This window comes from Mastigoproctus giganteus, chromosome 1 (assembly GCF_048544385.1).
Source record: "Mastigoproctus giganteus isolate SK-2022 chromosome 1, ASM4854438v1, whole genome shotgun sequence".
In the NCBI taxonomy this organism is placed as follows: Eukaryota; Metazoa; Arthropoda; class Arachnida; order Uropygi; family Thelyphonidae; genus Mastigoproctus; species Mastigoproctus giganteus.
Genome location: NC_143575.1, coordinates 58,615,139 through 58,639,501, shown reverse-complemented (window position 1 = coordinate 58,639,501; position 24,363 = coordinate 58,615,139). Strand labels below are relative to the sequence as shown.

The 24,363-nt window shown below is 38.2% G+C and overlaps 1 protein-coding gene across 1 annotated transcript in view; it reads right to left on the bottom strand.

The window, feature by feature from the left end:
• The window catches only part of LOC150090821 (major facilitator superfamily domain-containing protein 6-like), a 51,392-nt gene extending 28,297 nt beyond the window's left edge, over positions 1–23,095 (bottom strand). The window contains exon 1 of the mRNA XM_090374548.1: positions 22,939–23,095. Coding sequence (XP_090230674.1) covers positions 22,939–23,095 — 157 coding nt within the window. The remainder of the gene's footprint in view (positions 1–22,938) is intronic.
• Between the last annotated feature and the right edge of the window lie 1,268 nt (positions 23,096–24,363).

Here is a 24,363-nt window from a genome sequence, read left to right as displayed (position 1 = left end):
CTCACAGCTAAACTCCCTCCTCACACTGTGTACATCCTGCTTTCACTCCTACTTAATTTGTGTTCTCAAATCACTGTGTATATCCTTAGTATAAACTTCATGTAATGCAAGACTATATATAAAAAAGCCACTAGTTTATTTCTGCAACAACTCACTGCAGCCTCATTTTTCTTTTAGAAAGAACTGATTTTAATTGTTTTTTTTGCTTTTCTTTGTGAAGTTCTCTATTACAGGAAATTGCATTTAAATCAATCAACCCATCCATGGCTAGCATTAAGAGGTTCATTTTCACCAAATTCTTATTTAACACACATGTAAACCCAGTGCCTTTTCTATAATTATTCTCATAATATTGTGCATGCTGTTGATTCATAACCTTAATCCAAATGGCTACGAATTTTTCACTCTTTCCATAGCATTGTTTTTTGTTCTTATTAGCTAACGTATTTAGAAATGGTGTTTTTTTTGCAAACACATCTAACCAAGTAGACAGCATAAATAACATTCAATGTTTGCTCCAACTGAGTCATGTTTTTAGCCTTCTTTTCTAAAGGGTCCCACATGCTCAAACCAAGCATCAAGCTTACAGTTCACTGCTTCATTGTAGGGTGCACACACCCTGAAGCAGTCAAGTATCCTTACAGAGAAGACATAAGAAGATTTGACACAAGAAAACTAGAACAAGCATTAAAGGAAAACAAAGGATTTAAATCAGTAGCCATAAGCAGTAATACAGAAAGACAAATGATACTGAAACTGAAGAATAGTGATGGTGTACTTATAAATAGCAGAGAAGGCATAATTCAAATAGTAGAAGACTACTATAGAGAATTATACAATTAGAAAAGGTGTGATGTTTAAGGAGTGGAATAATGCAATCATAGTTTTGCTGCATAAGAAAGGAGATAAATCAGAAATTGGATTAGCTTGTTATCCCACATCTACAATTTGTTCACAAGGGTCATTACTAACAGATTAGAACTGACTATGGTTATTTTTAGGAGCATTAGCAACTAAGGCCATATTGCTCCAGGAATATGCGGTGGTCATTCCCTGACCTTTCCGCATCCTCCGTATTTGGTGGTGACGGGCTCGAACCCCGGTCTAATCAAGAAGTGGGAACAGATTAGAAAGAATACTTGATGAGAATCAACCGAAAGAGCAAGCTGGCTTTAGGACAGGATTCTCAACTATGGATCACCTTCACATAATATCACAGCTAATGGAGAAAGCAAATGAATATAAAACACCATTATGCCTGGCATTTGGCGCCAGGATTATGAAAAAGGCATTTGACTCTATACAGCATAAGGCAATGTTTTGGGCACTGGAAAGACAAGGTAGATACCCCATATATTATGATTTTGAAGAAAATATATGAGAACACTACCTTCTTTATTATACTAGACAAAGAGAGTAGCAAATTTAAAATTGAGAAAGGAGTTCGACAAGGAGACACAATATCTCTAAGTTGTTTACTGCTGTCATTCAGGAAGGTTTCAGAAGATTAGACTGGTCGCAGAAAGGAGTCAATGTGAATGGAGAGTACCTAAACCATTTGCGATTTGCAGATGACATTGTGGTCATAAGCCATGATCCCAAAGAATTAGAAGAAAATCTTAATCAGTTATGCAGTTTTGTAAGGATTTTGGAATAAAGATGAATATGGCTAAAACAAATGTAATGATGAACAAGTATGCCACAGAAAGAGATATAATGATTGAAGGAGGAGTAATTGAAAAGTTCAAGTCATATACTTATCTGGGACAAGTCATTAGCTGTAATAACGATAAATGGCTGGAAGTCAAGCGAAGAATAAATTTTGGATGATAGTATTCAGGAAATATAGTCACATACTGAGGAGCAATATCCAAATTTGTGTGAAACATAAAATAATGAATCAATGTATACTCCCCACTATGATTTATGGAAGTGAAACTTGGGCACTCACCAAAAGAATGAAAGAGAAGCTGAGAACTACATGGCGAAGAATGGAAAGAATTATATTGGGAATCAGACTGTTAGATAAGCAGAGAAACACATGGATTAGGCAGAAAAGTAAAAGACATTCTTAATCAAACCTAAGAACTAAAATGGTCTTGGGCAGGACACAGTTCATAGACATGATGACAGATGGACTAAGAAAGTAACAAAGGTACCTAAGAGGAGCTAGGATAAAATCTGGAAGACAATGAGAGAGATGGACAGATGAAATTCATGAGTTTGTGAGTAGTAAATGGGTAGCCATTGCACAAAACAGAAGGAACTGGAAAGTTGCTGGAGAGGCCTTCATCCTGCAGTGGATTGAAAATGGCTGATGATGATGATCAGTTGATCAAGAACGTAAGCAGCACAATAAATAGATTTCTGATGTATCGATATATGGTTTTGAATTGCCAGATAATCAATATATAAATTTTAGTCTTATTTTTATTTTGCCACCCTTACTTCCAAGCAAGTGCCAGTTAATGTCTTCAGCATGAAAAGCTTAAACCCTCAAATTCTCAATTAGGAAGCATGGGCTGTAAAGGAGATTAACAAGGTATTTCCTGCCATACAGGCAGAAAATATATAGCTGCAACTTCCATTTAATTACTAAACTAAGCCATTTAATTATTAAAGTTATTCTGCCTGCTTGCATGTGTGTGACCACCACAAAATGAAATTACCAGTTGCTGTTCCAGGCTGTTTAGATGTTCATAATTAATCAGGGTATAATTTTCACATGTACAGGAACTCCCCGACTTACATAATACTCAACTTACAGAAATTCGACTTTAGGTAAGTTTTTGCCAGCCGGTACAAACTTAAAAAAATTGTGGAAACATATTTTGCATCCCGTAGGAATAAATGGAGGTATCGTGAAAATATCGTAATGTGAACCCAATAACACATTGGTTTTTTTTTTTTTTTTTTGTAATTCGTTCCAAGTCCTTGAAAGTTGAAAATTTTGCTATATTACTAAGCTATTTTTCTCTCTAAAAGGTCATATTTATAATGGAAATTGCAGTACCCTTTCATCATTATCATATGTTATTGTTATAAGAATCAATTTTGAACACCTTTGTGATATTCTGGAGCAGTGTGGCATTGGAGGCAAATTGCTGCTATGGATAAAGGGATGGTTATGTGGAAGAAGACAGAAAGTGGTAATCAATGGACACTGCTCATCGTGTACTAATGTTATTAGTGGAGTCCCTCAGGGTTCAGTGTTGGGTCCATTGTTGTTTTCTGTATTTATAAATGATATTGATGATGGTATATCAAGCTTAATGTCCAAGTTTGCAGATGATACGAAGGGTGGCAGGCTTGTTAAGGACACTAATGACAATACACTGCTGCAACAGGATCTAGAAAAGTTGAGAAGATGGGCTGAGTGGTGGCAAATGAAGTTTAACATTGACAAATGTAAAGTACTATATATGGGAAGCAGTAACCCCAGAGTAACATATCAACTCTGTGGTACTACACTGACAGTGGTAGAGAACGAAAAGGACCTTGGGGGTAATTGTACAGGCAGATATGAAGTCTTCTGAGCAGTGCAGACAGTCTGCAAGAGTAGCTCATGGTGTCTTGTCAATGATATATAGGAATTTTTCTAGCGGGGATAAGGAGGTGATTATCCCCTTGTATAAGGCAATGGTCGGGCCACACTTTGAGTACTGTATACAGGTCTGGAGGCCTCATTTTAAGAAGGATGTAGAACTGTTGGAATGAGTACAGAGAAGGGCAACAAGATTAGTAAATGGAACAAAGGGTTGCTCTTATGAAGAAAGGCTGAAGTTTTGCAAGTTACAGTGTCTGGAGACTAGGCACCTGTGAGCTGATCTGATTGAGGTGTATAAAGCCTTGAATGGTTTGAGCATGCTCAATGCTGATGGGATTCTTCCTCTTGCTGAGAATAATCACCTGAGAGGGCATAAATTCAAATTGAGGAAAGACAGATGTATGATAGATGTGTGGAAGTTTGCCTTTAGCCAGCGGGTAGTTGGTTGGTGGAACAGACTTCCATCCTTTGCTGTGGAAGTTGATAGCCTAAATAAATTTAAGGCTGAGCTGGACAGGTATTTGGAACGAACGGAGGGGTGAAATGGGAGTGGTTTTTTTTTTTTTTTTTTCTAAAGCATGTTTCTGGAGGTCATGACCATAAAAACAATAAAAACAATTTGTGCTTTCTGGTTTATTGGGCTTTTCTGTTAATGCATCTGTTTATAAATGGGTAGTAAACTCAATCTTACTGCATTTGCGATAATACCAATAACTACAATTGTGTGGGTTTTTATGCTATTATGGTGAAATGTGTTCCCCTTCACTGAAATCTTCAATCACATAAAAACAAATATTCAGAAACTTCTCTGCATTCCTATGTATTACAATGATGAAGGGAAAGCGACCAACGAAAAGTGCAAGTGGTGGTAGAGCCAGGAAACGAAACAAAATTGATTTAGAAATGAAGATGAAAATGATTAAGAAGTACGAAGTAGGACAAAGTTTGTCATCTGTTGCAAAGGAATTAGGTCTCACTGCCCATGAGCATATAAAAGAATATATCAAAGGATCAACGCACTTAAGATCAACAGTGATCACAAAACAGCATTCAGGTGTTTTATGATCAGGTGTATTGAAGATGGAACAGAATAGAAAAGAATAGCGAAAGCTTAAAAACTTTAAGCGAAAGCTTAAAGGAACAGCTGTTAATAATATGGATGGAAAATCATATTCAGAAGCGAGTGCCCCTAAGTCTAATGACCATTCAAGCAAAAGCAACAAGTATTTCTAAAGATATTAAAGATAAGTATGGCGAACCCCAACCCAAGTTCATGGCAAGCAACAGGTGGTTTAATAGGTTCAAGCAGTGTGCTGGTTTCTACAATGTTAAAGTATGCAGTGAAGTCACCAGTGCCGATTCTGCAGCTGCAGAGAAATTTTGTGATGTGTTGGAAAACATTATTGATGAAGGTGGCTATTCAACGCAGCAAATTTTTAACGTTGATGAGACTGCTCTGTATTGGAAAAAAATGCCGGATCGAACATACATTGCCAAAGAGGAAAATACAATGCCAGGTTTCAAGGCGTCAAAAGATAGGGCCATGCTCTTTCTTGGGGCTAATGCAGTGGGAGATTACAGATTAAAACTACTGCTTGTTTACCATTCTGGAAATCCTCGTGCATTTAAGGGCATCAATAAAGACACTCTACCCATGCATTTCAATTGAACCAGAGAGCATGGATAACAATATCTCTCTTTGAGGATTGGTTTAAATGATGCTTCATTCCCGAGGTTGAAAAATTTTTAAATATTGAAGAGAAAACGTTGTTCCTTTCAAGATTTTGCTTCTATTAGATAATGCTCCTGGACATCCTATGCATCTAGATGATTTCAATTCAAACGTGAGAGTCATATTTCTACCGCCAAACACTACTTCCACTCATCCAACCTATGAATCAGAGTGTTATTTCGAATTTAAAAGCATACTATTTATGCACAACATTTGCTCAGGCATTGTCTGCAGTAGACGGTGAGAAAAATTTTACATTGAGACTTTTAGAAATCTTACAATAATTACCACGCCATCTTAAACATTAATAAGGCCTGGGCGGAAATTACTAAAAGTTGTTTAAATGGCGCATGGAAGAAAATATGCCCACGGCACGTAAAAGGCTTCGAAGGATTTGAAAAAGACGAATCATATGAAGAGGTTACAGATAAGATTGTAAAGGTTGCAGAGCTACTTCAGTTGGAGGTTGATATCAAGGTTGTGGAAGACTTAACAGAGGAAGAGAAGGAATTATCTAATGAAGAACTTATTGACTTGCAGGCAACGATAGCGAAAGAAGAAAATGCCGATGAAGCTCAAGATGAATCAAACGAGGAGCTAAGATGCTTCATCACCAGAGAGATGGCAATGGCATTTTGTGAAATTGCATCGGCAATGGCGAGGTTTGAGAAGATGGATCCTGACAGCGGACAAATCTTAAAGTTAATAGAAGGGTGAATGATATGCTTGCTTGCTACAAAGAAATCTACGATGAAAAGAAAAAAGCCACTGTCCGATCATTCATTAATATGTTCTTTTGTAAGGTTGAGTGGCAGACCCCTTCTGAATCTCCACAGCCCTCATCCTCTGTAGCAGTGTGCTTATCAGCTGAAGGCGGCGATTCTGGCAGTGATGCTTGAGAGGTAAAACTTACTGATGTTATGCCTGTCTTCTCTCTTTTTTTTGTAATTTTATAATTTTGAAATTTTTTTAAATTGCACGCTTTTGTAATTTTTCTTGCGCATGAGATAAAAAATTGAATAAATACAATAAATAATTCTATTTACCTGTTTGTCGAACATTTCTTTTTTGATTCAATCAATTCAGCGAGCACAGTTGCAAGTGCTGCACAAGCATGGAGAAAATTTTAACTTATGTAGAGTTCTGTGGATTGCAACCCTTACGTAAGTCAGGGAGTTTCTGTATATCTATATATACATGCAGTGATGAGCTGTAAAAATCTTAATAACCAATTCCCAATAAAAAGTTGATTTAAAGGCGGCGAAGGCAGATTTAGGCAGGCGAAGGCAGATTACGAGAAATCTTTGGCAAGGGATGCAAAGAAAAACAGCAAAGAGTTCTTTACTTATGTAAACTCTAGAAGGAAGGAAATGAATCAGATTGGTCCACTTGATATCAATGGGTCAACTGTTGATGATCCTGCTCAGGTAGCTAACAAACTAAATGAATATTTTGCATCGACATTCACACATGAGGAGTTATTTAGCGAGGGGAAAGCCAGAGGTGTATTCAACTCTAGCAGTAAGCTAGAGAATCTTGTAATAACTGAGAGTAAAGTGGAGGAGAAATTGTTGAAGATAAACACAAGAAAGGCACCCGGGGTGGATGGGATCTATCCAGTTATATTAAAGGAGGCAGCAAAGGAAGTAAGCAAACCCGTAGCCATAATTATGAGAGCATCCTTGGACTCAGGGAGCTACCCACAGACTGCAGATGTGCAAATGTCACCCCAATTCACAAAGGAGGATCAAAGGCTGACACAAGTAATTATAGACCTGTGAGTTTAACTTCTGTTCCAGGAAAATTAATGGAGGCACTAGTTAAAGAAGCACTGCAGGATCATTTAGACCAGACTTCAGCTATAGCTCCGACACAGCATGGTTTTGTTAAGGGGAAGTCTTGCCTGACCAATTTGATTGGATACTATGATGCAGTCACAAAGGAACTGGATGCAGGGAATAACTTTGATATTATATACTTGGATCTTAGAAAGGCTTTTGATACTGTTGCACATGGAAGACTGCTGCAAAAATTGGAGCAGTGTGGCATTGGAGGCAAATTGCTGCTGTGGATAAAGGGGTGGCTGAGGGAGAGAAGACAGAGAGTGGTAATCAATGGACACTGCTCGTCGTGGACTAATGTTATTAGTGGAGTCCCTCAGGGCTCAGTGTTGGGTCCATTATTGTTTTCTGTATTCATAAATGATATTGATGAGGGTATATCAAGCTTAATGTCGAAGTTTGCAGACGATACAAAGGTAGGCAGGGTTGTCAAGGACACTACTGACACTATGCTGCTGCAACAGGATCTGGAAAGGTTGAGCAGATGGGCTGAGAGGTGGCAAATGAAGTTTAACATTGACAAATGTAAAGTACTACACATGGGAAACAGCAACCCCAGAGCAACGTATCAACTCTGTGGTACTACACTGACAGTGGTAGAGAATGAAAGGGACTTGGGGGTGGTTGTGCAGGCAGATATGAAGTTCTCTGAGCAGTGCAGACGGGCTGCAAGAGTAGCTCATGGAGTATTGTCAATGGAATTTTTCCAGCAGGGATAAGGAGGTGATTATTCCATTGTATAAGGCGATGGTCAGGCCACACCTAGAGTACTGTATACAGGTCTGGAGGCCTCATTTCAAGAAGGAGTAGAGCTGCTGGAACGAGTACAGAGAAGGGCAACAAGATTAGTGAATGGAACAAAGGGGTGCTCTTACGAAGAAAGGTTTAAGTTTTGCAAATTACAGTGTCTGGAGACTAGGCACCAGCGAGGTGATCTGATAGAGGTGTATAAAGCCTTGAATGGTTTAAGCATGCTCAATGCTGATGGGATTCTTCCTCTAGCTCAGAAAAATCACCTGAGAGGGCATAAATTCAAATTGAGGAAAGACAGATGTAGGATAGACGTGCGGAAATTTGCCTTTAGCCAGCGGGTGGTTGGTTGGTGGAACAGACTTCCATCCCTTGTGGTGGAGGTTGATAGCCTAAATAAGTTTAAGGCTCAGCTGGACAGGTATTTTGAACGAACAGAGGGGTGAAGTGGAAGTGGGTTTTTTTTTTTTTTTTTTTAGCTGATGCTGCATAAGCTTGCTTTCTTGCATCAAATGCCTCTACTAATGCTAATGCTAATGCTAATTAGGTAGTAGTATCACAGTGTACTGATGTGGAATTTATTCAAAGAAATAACTACTCTGAAGGGTAAAGGGGGGGGATTTTGTTTTAGGAAAGGTGATTACAATGGGCTCAGACATTTTTTAAACTCTTTTCAGTGGGACCTACTAATGTTAAAAAATGTAAATGCCAAATGGAAAATGTTCAGAGTAGTAATCATAGAAGCCACAGCATTTTATACCAACTAAGAGATACTGTTCAAGACTCAAACTAAAATAGAAGTCAGATGAATTGATGAGTTTAATGGCAGAGAAGAAATATGTAAAGGATTATTATAAATTTTCACGGAACAGTCTAACAATGATTATTACTGGAGATGCCCAAATGAAAATGCATTAGTATTAGTGATGGTCATATGGCATAAGGAAGCCTAAGGATTATGCAGCACCACCAAAAAAAAAAAAAAAAACAGTTAATAAATAATAAAAGAAAAGGAAATAGACAACCTATGCATTTCCCTCCTCCCATAGTTAACTATCCAGCTGACCTTTTAATTTTCCCAAACTGTCAGCCTCAACCACCCATGTAGGAAATTTATTCCAGTAGTTTATAACTTGCTGGCTAAAATAAAACTTCCTGCAATCCAGTCTAAACTTCTCCCTCCATAACTTGAATTTTTGTTCCCTAGTTCTAGAATCATTTATAACAATGAAAATGTCATCCTTATTCATTTTGCTTATGCCTCTCAGAGTCAATCAAGTCTCTTCTAAGGTGCTTAGTTTCCAAGCTGTGCAACCCACATATCTGAAGTCTTTCCTCTTATGGACACCCTTTTGCCGATCCCACCAGGCAAGTTACGGTAAACTCGGGTAACTTGCCTGGTGATCTTATGTGGTATTGTCTAATCATGATTTTAAGAGTCATTTCCTCTAGACTTTATTTCCATTAAGATATAACTACCAATCAATACACTGTTACGCTGTGCTTATTACTTTTGTTAACAGTATCACATTCCAGAACTTCTGCCAATCCCTTGGGTCACATGCACCACTCCTGCTGATCATAAAAGTGTCCAGAAAGGGAAGGGAATCATAAGAGAATGATGGACAGAATGATGGAGTGATGGACACCTGATTGGTCAATCAGTGGAAAAACCAAATAAACCCAACCCACCCTCTATAAAGACTGTTTTATAATTACAAGGGGTGATTATATAATTTGCAGACTGGTGCAAGATCATATTTTAATTGTCATCTGAATCTTCTGTGGATTTCTTCTTTTCGAAATACTCTCCCTTGAACTTTACACACTTTTGCCACCATCGTACCCACACATTAAATTCTTCTTGCAAGCCATTTTTCAAAAAGACTGTGAAGTGCTTCCGCTGTGGCTTTTCGAGCGTCGTTATCAGATGCAAAACGCTTGCCTTTTGGCATTTTCTTCAGACACGGAAACAAGAAGAAATCACGTGGGCTAAGTCCAGTGAGTAAGAGGGATGTGGCAGAACCTCGGCACCTATGGCAGTGATCACTGCATGCACAATACTAGCCATATGGAGCCTAGCATTGTCTTCATGGAGAAACCACTTCACACCAAAAAGTTCTTGATGTTTCTCACAAATGGTGCAGTGAAGTTTTACTCTGAGAACTTCAGAGTATGCTTCCTTATTCATAATTATTCCACAAGGCACAAAAAGAATGCCTTTTATGTCAAAAAACAAGAACAATTTGTTTGTCAGCCAAATGAGAAGCTCGAAATTTCTTAGGTCTTGGTGAATCAGAATGCTTCCACTCACCGGACTGTTTTTTTGTCTCTGGATCATAGTGAAAAATCCAGGGTTCATTACAAGTCACTATTTGATTTAAGAAGCTTTCACCCTCTGTTTCAAAATGATTAATCATTTCTTTACACAAGTCTACTCTTTGCTGTTTTTGTTCTGAAGTCAAATTGTGTGGAATCCAGTGGGCACAGATTCGCGACATTTTCAGGTGATCTTTCACAATATTGTGAGCACTACCATATGAAATGGACATTCTAACAGCTAATTCAAAAAGTGTAATTTGCCTGTCTTCATCCAACATTTCCTTGGCTTTTGTGATTTGCCCAGGAATTGTTGAGGAGGAAAGTCTTGAGTCATCTGCAACAGACTCATAGCTTTCACTGAATCGCTTGTGCCATTTAAATATGGCCATCCTTTTGAGTAGGTAATAAGTAGGTAATTTTGGTAATGAGTATCCTCCAAGACACTCATTACCATACGCTTCATTCATCTCTTTAACTGTTTCCGATGCATTTAAGCTCTGTCTGACACAATAACAAATCACATAACGCTGTTCAATCCATATGTTCGACATGATACTTGCTTCAAAACGATCATCAGTGACATGCGACTAAAAAAACTCTTCACACAATGCTAGTTCGACAAGTACTGGCATGTGCACACAGTCTGCTCAGTAGCAATCAGGGAGAATGCCTCTAGCAGCAGTTATGGAAAGTTTGCACAGTAAACATAAATCTTGCACCAGTCCACGAATTAAATGATCACCTTTCATATATATATTGATTTTTATCTCTTAGGGCAAAAAATATATATATATACTGTATATATATATTTTTTATTTTTGTAAACCTATACTCCGTTTCCAAATAGATGCATCTGTATTGCATCTGTACCTCCCTATATTTCTTCTCATCGTTCTATCTTTAATTTTTTTCCATATACATAGCTTCTTTAACTTTCTTTTGAAAAAAATCACTCCCGCCCTTTCCTGATTATTTTGAAATTTTTTACAGTAACAGTGTAGGAGCATTCGTAAGCACATTCAGCTACTTCTGATTTCCTAGTATTTCCCTTTGCTACATTTTTACAATGTTTTTCATATGTTTATAACATTTGGCAATTCTCAATTCAGATAGCCTTCCTGTCTCACTGACATAAATTACATCACAGTTATGTGGTGTAATTTCTTTTTTTTAATTATGTTTTTGTATACAACTTGTCTTCTTCTCCTTCTCCTGTGTACAAAAACATGCATGTATAAGAAAATGTACATTGGCAAGGGAGGGAGATTATTTCAAAACAGAATTGCCAAACATTGTAAACATGAGGGAAATACTGGGAGAGGTAGCTGAACATGCAAATGCTCCCATGCTTATAATGTAAAAAATTTCAAATAATTGAGAGGGGGAAGGATTTATCAAAAAAAAAGTTAAAGAAGCTAAAGAGAACAATAAATAGAAATATAGGGTGGGATATATATATATATGCATTATGAATGCATCTAAATTGACAACAGAATATAAATTTATAAAAATATATATATTATTTTTTTCACTTTGGGATTAAAAACAATGCATATTATTCCATGAGCACCTTTAGTGGGCTGGCTGTGGTTATTGAGTTCCTCAGATTTACCATTCAGGGGTCAACCTTTCCTCCCTTTCTTTTCTGAGCATTCTGATCATCAAGAGGCATGTGACCAAGAGATTGACAGAATTCTCGGAATGTGATATTTTTAGCAAAGGCAATAATCACGTTGTGACACTATATCAATTGGTACTTATCCCATAGCGGCATATGTGCTCTGTAAAGGCATGGAAAAAAAATGTTGGAGTATAATAGCAAGATCGTGGCATTGAATGCCAAACTCAGTTACTCTCATTATGGCAGCAAGTGGATTTTGATTACTACAGAAAGTGAATTTTTTTACAAAAATATTCAAGGAATCAAAAAAGCACTAATGATTCCAGATCCAGAAGCCAAAGAATCCATGACAACTCCCCACTCCCTCCTACTTTGAGGATTCCATTGAAAATAGCATCCATCATAAAATTTTCTGTAAATCCTCTGTATTTTCCTAGCTCGCCACCAATACAAATAACTGTTTGGTATTTCTGAAAAGTATGAAAAAAATACAAAACTTATGAATCTCATACTGAAGAGAATGCCACATGTAGACTTACTTTTATCTTCACTCACTCACACCTTCAACTGTAACACAGACACTCGTGGAGTCTATTTAACCCCATTTCATTTTAATTATAAAAGTTTAATTTTTAGCTTTTTTACTGAATTGAAAAGGTGATCTATTAATTATAACTTGTAAACCCAATAAAATATCAATTTGTATTGTATTTTTTCAAATTTTCAAGTCAATTGATTCCTAGAAACTCAGTCACTCATGTGGATCTGGTAGATGAACATCTATATTTTTGTCAACTGTTTATATTTGGCTGGTGAAATCAAAGTATTATAGCAAGATTAAACACCTCTCACTGCTGTCTTACAGACACCAAGAGGAAATATGATTTGCCTCTAATGAAGATAGATGTTTTTCCTCACCTAGCATCTATTAAATGCCAAACAAAAATTTAATGTCTTATAATTCATAGTATATTGAAATGAAAACAGAAAATATAGTATAACCAGTTAGGGAATATTAATGAAGAAAAGGTACATGGGAGAATTTGATGTTATTTCAAGATTTAAAAATAACAGAAAAAATTTTAAAAAGAAGTAGCATCTTTCAGAAGCCATACTAACAGATGAAGGTTAAGGACTCAGATTTTAACTTTATCTTATCTGTTAAAGAATTTATTTTAATTTTTTTCTTGTTAGTGCAGACACAAATGCCAGTAAAAGTGTTGGAAGCTGCTCATTTAATAATTAATGGTTTATTTTTGTTCTGTGGCAGAAGTACGACTCAATACATTTTCATACAAAATATTAAAAAATAAAAATTTAATTATGAGATAAGTTTTGTAACTACTACTTTCTGGTATATGCAAAAAATATTAAACTGATAACAGTACTCTTACCTGCAAACATCAGGAAAAAATGCCATTTAATTGGAAGAAGTAACTTGTTAATAATAAATGTGCTCTTTAGCAAATTCATAGCCTATGATTACACTGAAAAAAAAAAAAAAAAAGGAAATAATATTATTATTGGTAGTAGCAGTAGTAGCAGCAGCAGCAGCAGCAGCAGCAGGTAGGTATTAACAGTGCAGTATTATTAATGGTGCTCTATCTAAGATAACAATTATATTTCTATTGATTTAGCTTATATCAGTCTTATAATATATTTATTGCATGCCTAATGGATCGTATTGCTAGCAGCTTATCATTCTGGTGTATGTGCCTTCCCTAAGACATTAAGCTTGATATACCTTCATCAATATCATTAATAAATATAGAAAGAACAGTGAGCCCAGAACCTGTGGGGCCTACTAACAATATTAGTTGATAAAGAGCAGTATCCTTTAATAACCACTCTCTGTTTTCTCCTACTCAACCATCCCTTTATCTACAGTAGTAACTTGCCCTTAATGCCACACTGTTCCAATTTCAATTGCAGTCATTTGATTTCATCTTAGCATGTGCAACAGTATCAAAATATTTCCTAAAATCCAAATATATAACATTAAAATTATTTTTTGCATCCAGTTTCTTTGTTAATGCAATATAGTAATATGCATGATCCTGATGGCGACCCCACCCTCCCACTTTATTTTGAATGTGTTCCTTGCTCTTTAACAGCCATACCAATCACCCACCAGGGTTTCCCTAACTCTTTATCTCCACCCCCACAAGGTATCACACTTCATAGGATAGTAATTATGTCATTGCATTAACACAATATCCATTAAACCTTAGTCAATCTTTTGTGAGGATTACTTGTTTTTATCCCCCCTTCTCTTACAGAAATTGGTTTTTCATCCTGTAAAATAGATAAAACCAATCAAAGAATACAAGCAATTTACAGACACTATGTGCTTGTTAATAGAAGAGACTGCTTCTACAGGGATGGGATACACTTAAATAGAAAAGGTGCAAGAATACTTGCTGATGTATTGAGGCAGTGTTAGGTGGGTCAAAAAACTGCTAGCTTGGAGGGATTCACAGACTAACAGATTAACAATGGCTGCAGGCAGAGGTAAAATTGATTCTTGCACTGTATCTATTGGAATGAGCAGCAGCCTGGGAAGAAAGGTGCTAGGGCTAAAACTGATGTGAGTCATCGTGGAACAAGCAAATACATGGGCTGTATGCTGATAAATAAGAGTAAGAACAGGTGCAGGTATACTTGCATGTACACCAGTATGAGGAATATAATAAATTTGATGAATGTGAAGTGCTGGTCAAGACATCAAAGGCGGATATTGTTGGGATATCGGAGACCTGGTGCCACACGGATATAAGGAATGCAAAATTTGAATTTGGGAAGTACAATGTGTAGAGAAAGGACAGACAGGATAAGAAGGAAGGAGGCTGTTTGTTAGGAAACACAAAATCTAAGGCAGTGGCCAATGCAATGTTGAGTCAGTTTGGTGTGATATAAGCACTAGGAAAGCAAAAATGAGAGCGCAAGGTGTAACAGACCTAATGACTCTGATAAGTACAATCAATAACTGTACAGAGAAACAGAGTGGACCAGTAAATCAGATTGTCTTATAATGAAGGATTTTAACTTCCCGGATATTGACTGGAACTTTGTGGGTTGGTCACTCGCACACTAGAAAGGCTTTTGTGGATTTATTGGATGATTGTTTTCTAGAGCAGCATGTTTGAGAGGCAACCACAGAGGGAGTAATACTCTTGATCTGATTATCAGTAAGGATTCTTCATGTATTAAGAATCTGCAGATAAAGGAACCACTAGGTAGCAGTGATCACAGTGTGCTGATATGGGATTTACTCAATGATGTAACTACAATCAGGGGTAAAGGGAAGGGTTTTTGCTTTTGTAAAAGTGACTATGGTAGTCCGAGACAGATTTTTAAATTCTATACTGTGGGGCCAACTGATGATGTTACAAAAAGCAAATTCTAAATGGGAAGTATTCAAGAAAGTAATCTTAGAAGCTACTAGGCTTTTCATACCAACTAAGAAACTGGATGTCAAATGAAATTAATAAGACTCATGGCAGAGAAGAAAAATGCATAAGATGCATATAAACTATCAGGTGACACAGAAGCCTATGGTAGACATAAACTAGTCTGTAATCAAGTTACAAAGGAGGTTAGGCAGGCAAAGGCAGATAACAAGAAATATTTGGCAAAATATGCAAAAAGGAGCAGCAAAGACTTTTTTTACTTATGTAAACTCTAGAAAGAAGGGGTAAGGATTGATAAGGATGGTTCGCCTGCTGATGATCCTGCTCAGGTAGCTGACAAACTGAATGAATATTTTGCATTTACATTCACACAGGAGGAATTCCGTAGAGAAGTGGAGGCCAGAAGTATATCAAACTCTAACAGGGAGCTAAATAACTTTGTAATAACCAAGAGGAAAGTGGAGGAGAAATTGTTGAAGTTAAACATAAGACAGGCACTTGAAGTGGATGGAATCAATCCAGTTATATTAAGGGAGAGTAAAGGAAATAAGCAAATGATTAGCCATAATTATGAGAGCATCCTTGGATTCAGGGGATGCCCCACAGACTGGAGAACTGCAAATGTATCCCCAATTCACAAAGGAGGATCAAAAGGTAACATTATTCACCTTTTGAATGAAGAAACAGGTCCTATGTATGCAATACATCACAGAACCTGCTATAAATATGCACACTCGGCTTCGAACAGACAATTGCAAAAGTTGGCATGCAAGGTGACACGTTCAACAGAATTAACAGACTGCCAACGTTGAATGATAGTAGGATGTCACATAAGAAAGTGTTCTGTATGAGACATCGCAGTCACTCTGGGGATCCCTAGGTCAACAGTTAGTGACATCATATGCAAATGAAAGAGGAATGGGACTGAATCTGCCAAAAAACAGCCTGGTAAACCTTGAAATCTAACAGAATGGGACAAGAGAATTCTGCAAAGAACTGTACATGCAAATCATAATTTTCCATTGTCTCAATTCACACAAACCCTCTGTGAGAGTATTGGGACTAATATCGGCGCTAGTACAATATGAAGGACACTCCATGATATGGGTTACAATGGCCGTGCAGCTGTTCACAAGCCATTGATCACCTCAACAAATGCTAGACTCTGGTTAACATGGTGTAAGGAGCACGAATCCTGGACTGTAATGCAATGGGAAAGTCCTATGGACACACGAGTTGAGGTTTGCACTCTACCAGTCTGATGGCCACTCCTGGGTGTGGCGACTGCCAGGGGAACAGTTTCTTCCTGATTGTATCCTCCCAACAATGAAGTTTGGTGGAGGCAGTGTCATGATATGGGGCTCCTTTCATGGTTTAGCTTGGATCCATTAGTCGCTTTCAACAATACCACGAATGCTGTGCAATACCAGAACATCCTGGACAATTATGCACTTCCAACATTATGGCAATACTTTGGGGCAGGCTCATACCTGTATCAGCAAGACAAAGCACCATGCCATACTGCTTGGGTCGCAACAGAGTGGTTTGAGGACATGGGTGTGGTAAAGTTGGATTGGCCAGCCCAGAGTACTGATCTGAACCCTATCAAGCATCTTTGGGATGTATTGGATCGTCGGGTACGTGCACATCAAGATCACCCAAAGGACAATGCTGAACTGGTGGCTGCATTAAAGGCCGAGTGGAGGAACATATCACCTTACATTTATAAAAAGCTGGTTGAGAGTATGCCACGAAGATTGAAGGCCATCATAAAAGCAAAAAGGTTTCAATATAAAATATTAAATGACACAATAAAAACACTTTTTTTGTCTAAAGGCAGGTGTCTGGATATTAATGGTAGGACAGTGTGCATAGCTGTTAATTGCATGTGTTCTGTGGTCGATTTGCTGTTTTTTTTTGGACAAAAAACACAAATTTCAGCTGAAAAAAAAACCCATGCTATACTCGCCTGAGACTGACTAATTCAGTCTCGTTGTGAAAAGACTCAAAAATTCCTCACGTCATCAATGACATCCCAACTGTGGTCTTTTCCACAGGGTATGGGATGTTATTTGTTGTTATTTGGTTTTTAGGAGCATTAGTAACTAAGGCCATATTGCTCCGGGATATGTGGTGGTCATTCACTGACCTTTCTGCATCCTCCGTATTTGGTGGTGACGGGCTCGAACCCCGGTCTAATCAAGAAGCGTGTGCGACGCACTGCTGCTCCTTCCCACCTGGCTACGGAGGTGCCTCAGGGTATGGGAGAACAGCAATTCTACCAACTGTGATACCCACTAAGGTAGCTGATTTCACAGCTCATTGGATAGTAGCCAGTTTGACTACAGGTATAGTTTAAACCTGTCGACTGATAAGATGACTCTCCCATTCTGTAGTCCTCCGTCATGGTCCAGTACCCATTCGATGAGCAGTCGCATCTTCCTGCAGACATTGTTACCAACTTCTGTGTACTGTGGTATTGTCACAGCCCACGTTCTGCTACACAACAAAGCGACCATCCAATCCATCCTCTATCAAAGCCACTGATATCGGTGTCAAATGCGACACCACAGTATTCTCCATACTCTCCTTGCATTCTGATGTCAGTTCCTGAGAGATAGAAGCCTCTTAACTGAGTCACACATGTTTTGCTTTGAACTTCACAATCTCTGTGTTTATTTATATATAAGCTGAAACTTCCGCCCGATTGGTCTCATATTTTAATCTTTTATATATCACAGATTATATCATATGCTTACTGATTTGCATGCAACAGATTATATCATATGCTTACTGATTTGCATGCAATTCCAATCATTTCTTCTGGGTGTGCCCTTTACACGTCACAGAGTTTAATAAATCTCTATACTTGACTTGGAAAGAACATATTTATTCATGCAAAGAACCAAAATTGTGACAATATCCAGAAGTAGAACTGGTGGTGGTGGTGGTGGTGAGGAGATAAAGTGGAAAACTTTACCCAGGTTCATCAAGAACTAGGAGTGAAAACACAACCTATAATGCACTCAGTGATTACTGAATTGTGACCACCACATCTCTATAGCTTGCTGTATAAACAACTGAACAGCTTCATACACTAGAGCATTGGTAATTTGCATCTGGTTGTACAAGTCAAAGTAATAAAGTAGCAGTTACAGGACGTAGAAATATCACAGAGTTTCAAAAGGGCATGATTGTGGGCACTAGTAGGTCGGGTGTTTCCATGTCGGAAACAGCACGTCTTGTCGATTGCTCACAGTTCACAGTCGTTAAGGTGTACAAAGTTAAGGTGTTAAGGTTGAGCAGGTCAAACCATCTCCCATTGACAGAACTGTACAGGGTTATGCAAGGTGAATAGTTGTGGTAAGCGAAGAGTGCAGCATATTGTACGGGCTCAATGGAAGGTCACTGTGTGACAGTTGACATTGCAATACAATAAAGAATGCAAGAACAATGTCCCAAATGACGATGTGCTGCACACTCAGGCATAAGGGGCTCCACAGCAGACGACCCAAGAGACAACATCTCCTTGCTGTTGAACACTGGAACCCTCTCCTCACCTAACTAGGAACGCTGGAAGACTGAAAACGAGTGTTCGGGTTAGATGTGTTAAAAAACCTGGTGCAACATACCAATGGATGCCTTCATGTGTGGCGCAAGCAAAACGAGTCCGTGGACGCATCGTGCACGGTGCCCAATATGCTGGCTGGTAGCAATGATTGCTTAATATGGGTACGTTTTGGAAGCAAGAACTAGGACCCCTGGTGCGTATGGCCCAAAGTTTCACTAGTGATCTACCGGTAGCTCTTAGGAGACCATGTGCATCCTACCATGTTGCATTTTTTCCCGGATAGAAACGGGATCTTCCAAGGCAATGTTATGTTATCGGGCACACACTGGCGCACGAGTGGTTCGAGGAAAGGAGTGAAGATATTACCCGTCTTGACTAACCTCCAAATTCGTCTGACCTCAATCCAAATGAACACCTGTGGGATAGTTTAGAACGGGAAGCGAGGTATATGGACTCCCGACCGTCATCTGTTCCAACACTGTGGTAATCCATACAGACTGCAGATCTCTACGGATATCTTCAGACATCTAGTGGAGTCAATGTCTAGGCGAAGAGCGGCTGTTATCCGTGCGAACAGTAGCCCAGCATGGTATTAAGTGGTCATAATTCAGTGATCACTGACTGTGTTTATGTTCCCATAAAAGCCCAAAATGTTCAGCTTGTTTTAGAATTTTACCATTCAAATAAGACAAATGTTAGTATTTATCAGTTCGCATTGGCAAAAACCCAAAATATCAAAACATTTCACTTTATTTCAGACTTTTGTGATACGGTAACTGCCACTATGTAACAACATGTGTTAGAGTGGTCTGAATGGGGTACTGTATATTATGCATCCCGAATTCAGCAAGCATTTTATTCAGGCAACTTCACGGAATAGAAAATGTATCCTTCCACTATGCCCTTGTTTAAAAATAAAAAAAAGGTGAATGAACCATGAAATTGCCATTGCTATCCTTTATTGAACTGTCCAACCAAAAAAAAATTTTTTCGTAACTAGGAATCAAAATTTGCAGAATCGAAAGGAAACTGTCAACTTTTCCAAGAATACCAAAATTGTGTCAATCACGTCTCCATCAAAAGATTTACTGAAATTTTAGTAACATAGTGTTATTGTTGTTGTTACCCTTAAAAACATGTCTTATTCATTTTAAAATACTTCTAACATTATTATTATTATTATTATTATTATTATTATTATTATTATTAGCTATACAGGGTGTTTCAGTTAAACGTTTCAGAACTTCTAAGAGGGGTAGGGTACATCCTGACAACTCGAAATCATATAGCAATGTGGGGTCGGAAATTCTTTCCTGAAGCGGTGTTGTACACAGAAGCACCATAAAAAGAAAAGAGACCGTAAGTGAGAAATCGTTTAAATAATACATGAAAAGAAGCAAAAGGTACATGGATTAAAGTAAGTGTTCGAAGTTTCTTCAACCTCGTATTGCTTTCGCACAGTGGTACCTTGGAAAATGTGCTACAAATCCCCTTTTTCCTGCTGAAGTGTTGTTTTCCGATGAGGCATCCTTCACAAGGGAAGGAATTTTCAACACGCATAACGACCATATCTGGGCGGTCGAGAACCCGCATGCAATACGACGTTGTGCAGCACAGATTCGATTTTCGGTCAATGTATGGGCCGGTATTATGGGAGATCACATCATCGGACCTTACCTGTTACCGTGTCGTCTAACCGGACCTATCTACTTGATCTTTCTGCAGCAAGTATTGCCACAACTTTTGAGAGATGAACAGATTTCTGCATCGACGCAACAGACAATGTGGTTCCAACACGATGGAGCCCCTGCCCATTATAGCGGAGATGTTCGTAACTACCTGGATGTCACATTTGGTCAACAGTGGATCGGACGTGGTGGTCCCGTGCGTTGGCCTGCTCGGTCATCCGACCTATCATGTCTTGATTTTTATTTCTGGGGTCATATGAAATCGCTAGTTTATGACACCCCTGTTGACAATGCTGAGGAGCTGGTTGCAAGAATCGCAGTAGCTGCCGAAGAAATTCGAAATTCGCCTGGAGTATTCCAGAATGTTCGGATGTCCATGCGTCGGAGATGTGAGGCGTGCATTGTAGCCCGTGGAAGAAACTTCGAACACTTACTTTAATCCATGTACCTTTTGCTTCTTTTCATGTATTATTAAAACGATTTCTCACTTACGGTCTCTTTTCTTTTTATGGTGCTTCTGTGTACAACACCGCTTCAGGAAAGCATTTCCGAATCCACATTGCTATATGATTTCGAGTTGTCAGGATGTACCCTACCCCTCTTAGAAGTTCTGAAACGTTTAACTGAAACACCCTGTATATACTAGCTGAAGGAAACCCAAGGCTTTTGCTCCACCGGCCAAAAAAAAAAAAAAAAAAAAAAATTGTGAGTTACCCTGAGTGCGTGAGTGAGTGAGAGTGAGAGAAAGAGAGAAGGACATCACCAAGAAGGAGAAGAATGATTATAACGAGCTCGGGACCCTGCGTGTGTCAAGCCCATACTAACCAGATGTGAGCCCCTGTACTACGTACATTCTATTTCCTTAAAAATGTTTTCCACTCAAGAGTTTTCTTATAGTCCATTTTGCTTTCCTTCTTAATTAAGAACCCGGCAATAATCTCCCACCACGACAGTATTCCGGCAACCTTGGTACCGTTTCTCTATCGTGGATATATCCTGGTGAAAGCACTCTGCTTGCTCATCACCTGCTTATTTCCCAAAATTTGAGAGATAAAACTGAGATGGGAATAAAAAAAATAAATTTTCAAAGACATTTTGTAGTCCATCTCTCTATAATAGTGCACTAAAGTTAACACCATAGATTCATAATTAGCTTCTTCCTTCTTCCACGAAATCCATGCACAACTGCTTTAAACGATCGACAGGCTATTCTTTGAGCGGCATGATGCGTAGAGAAACTGTGTTGATCGAAGATAATAAAGCACTCAAAATGTACGTTGGTATTATCATGTTTATTTCCCAATTGAAAATATATACATAATGAAGTAAAACGTTTCGGGGTATTTTCTTACAAAAGATCACTTCGGTCACAAGAACTTGTTCCTGACGATTTTATCATGCCTTTTAAGAAGTAGAATGAAGTCAGGAACAAGTTCTTGTGACTGAAGTGATCTTTTGTGATAGTGATATTACAAAGAGCTGTCACTGAAGAAGTGGTAAATAAAATACCAGGGAACATTGCACTCCATTATGTACATATTTCCAATTGGGAAATAAACATATAATACCAACGTAGGTTTAGAGTGCTTTATTATCTTCGAGCGATCGCCAAGCTTAGTTCAGTATCTTGCAGACTTGCATAAAATGCATAATCTTTGAGGAATTTCTTTATTTGAAAATTTCTTCTTTCGGTTTTGCATGTGATAAATTGGGAAACACTTCCCTTAGGTAGCAGAACCCACTTTCTTCTTCATCCAGAGCCATAACAAAATTCTTCGTTAATCCAAGCTTTATATGAAAAGATGGAAGAATCTTTTTTTTGTTTCAACTAGTCTGCGCGGTATCACGGTGGTTATAATCACCGTCCTCCACATACCAGATGGAAAAAGTCCTGCTTTGACTTCCGCCATTAACGGAACAAGAACGGGAGGATCTTTTATGGGATTTTTTTTTTTTTACTGTGTGGCTGAGTTAGTCGGTCTCAAGAGTGGACAACAAGGTCTTCCCCTCCGGAAATTCGAGTTTTATATCTAGCAAAACAGGCAAATAACAAGAATATTATGTGAAACCTCCCTGTAGACTAGTGAGTGATTCAATCACCTTAAGATCACCATAGACATTCCAAGAAAGTCATTATACTTTTTATTGTACTTAGGATCTTGGACATGCTTTTATATGTTTCTTTCAAGCCAACAGAAAAAAAAAACGGATGGGAATGCATTAATTTTGCATTAAAGTAACGGATGGGAATGCATTAATTTTGAGGCATCAATAAATCTGTGGAATGTGTTCAGTCCTAACGAATGGTATTTAAAGTAAAGTATTGTATAATAAAACTATAGTAAAATAAAGTGAATAAAGTATAAATGAATGTAAAGTAAAGTGAATACGGTATACAGGTATGTAAACTAAAGTAAATTAATGTAAAGATATTAAACCTTTACAGAAACGCATACTATCTTCCATGACCAAATATTTCGAAAATGCTTTGTGACGTTTTCGATATAGTGTAATTTTAGTTCTTACTTCGAGTAACTTCCACTGTTGCAACCTAGAACCAGGAAGTTCTGCTTGCTCTTTATATAAGTTTAAATCACGAATTAAGTCGTTCATCTCTTCTTGCTAAACTAAGTGAGGAGCGTTATAATTTTCTGGTTAGCAGACAAAAAAAAATCCTGTAACGGGTAGTCCAGCAAAGTCTGCAAAAAATCTTGATATAATCATCACTGTTTCCTTTATTCCATGATTTTGAGGGATCTGATTTTGAGGAATCGACAGGTATTCATTTTGTGGAACAAGTCATAGGGGCTCACATATGGTGAGTATGGGCTTGGCACACCCAGGGTTCAAAGCTGGATATCATCATTCTTCTCTTTCTTGGTGATTCCCTTCTACTTTTGACTCTCATTCTCTCAGGGTAACTCGGGATTTTTTTTTTTTTTTTTTTTTTTTGTGTGTGGATGTTGCAGCATAAGCCTTAAGCTTCCTTGCACCATATGGCTAATAATAATAATAATTAAATGATAATAATAATAAGATTGGCATAGCGGTGCCCAACACTAGCAATGTCCAGAAAACCAATGAGGAAAAAATTAGGAAGTACACGAACCTGAGACATGAAGTCAAGGAGATGTGGCATATGCAAGAAGTATCGACCATCCCGATCATCGTGTCAACCACCGGTATTTGAGCATGCTCAATGCTGATGGGATTCTTCCTCTTGCTCAGAATAATCACCTGAGAGGGCATAAATTCAAACTGAGAAAAGACAGATGTAGGATAGACGTGAGGAAATTTGCCTTTAGCCAGCAGGTGGTTGGTTGGTGGAATAAACTTCCATCCCTTGTCGTGGAAGTTGATAGCCTAAATAAGTTTAAGGCTCAGCTGGACAGGTATTTCGAACGAACAGAGGGGTGAAGTGGAAGTGGTTATTTTTTATTTATGTATTTTTTTTATTTATTTATTTATTTATTTTATTTTATTTTTTTTTTTTTTGGCTGATGCTGCATAAGCTTGCTTTCTTGCATCAAATGCCTCTACTAATGCTAATTCGCACTATAACGGCCTTTTAGAGAGTTATATATAGAGAGAGTTATATAGTGGTGCCAAAGACTCGACTCTACATAGCAGCCTAGCAGCAATAGGTCTCCCAGAGAACACCTACAAGGAACTCCAGAAAGTTGCAATCCTGAACACCTGCAGGATAGTCAGAGATTTCCTCGACCAACAGTAACACCAGACATTACAACCACCCAGTGTACTTGGTAGCAGTACCCGTCACGGAGTGGAATCCCCCAATCAGGGAGAAATAATATAAGAGCAACAACCAGGGGCTCACATCTGGTGAGTATGGGCTTGGCACACCCAGGGTCATGAGCTGG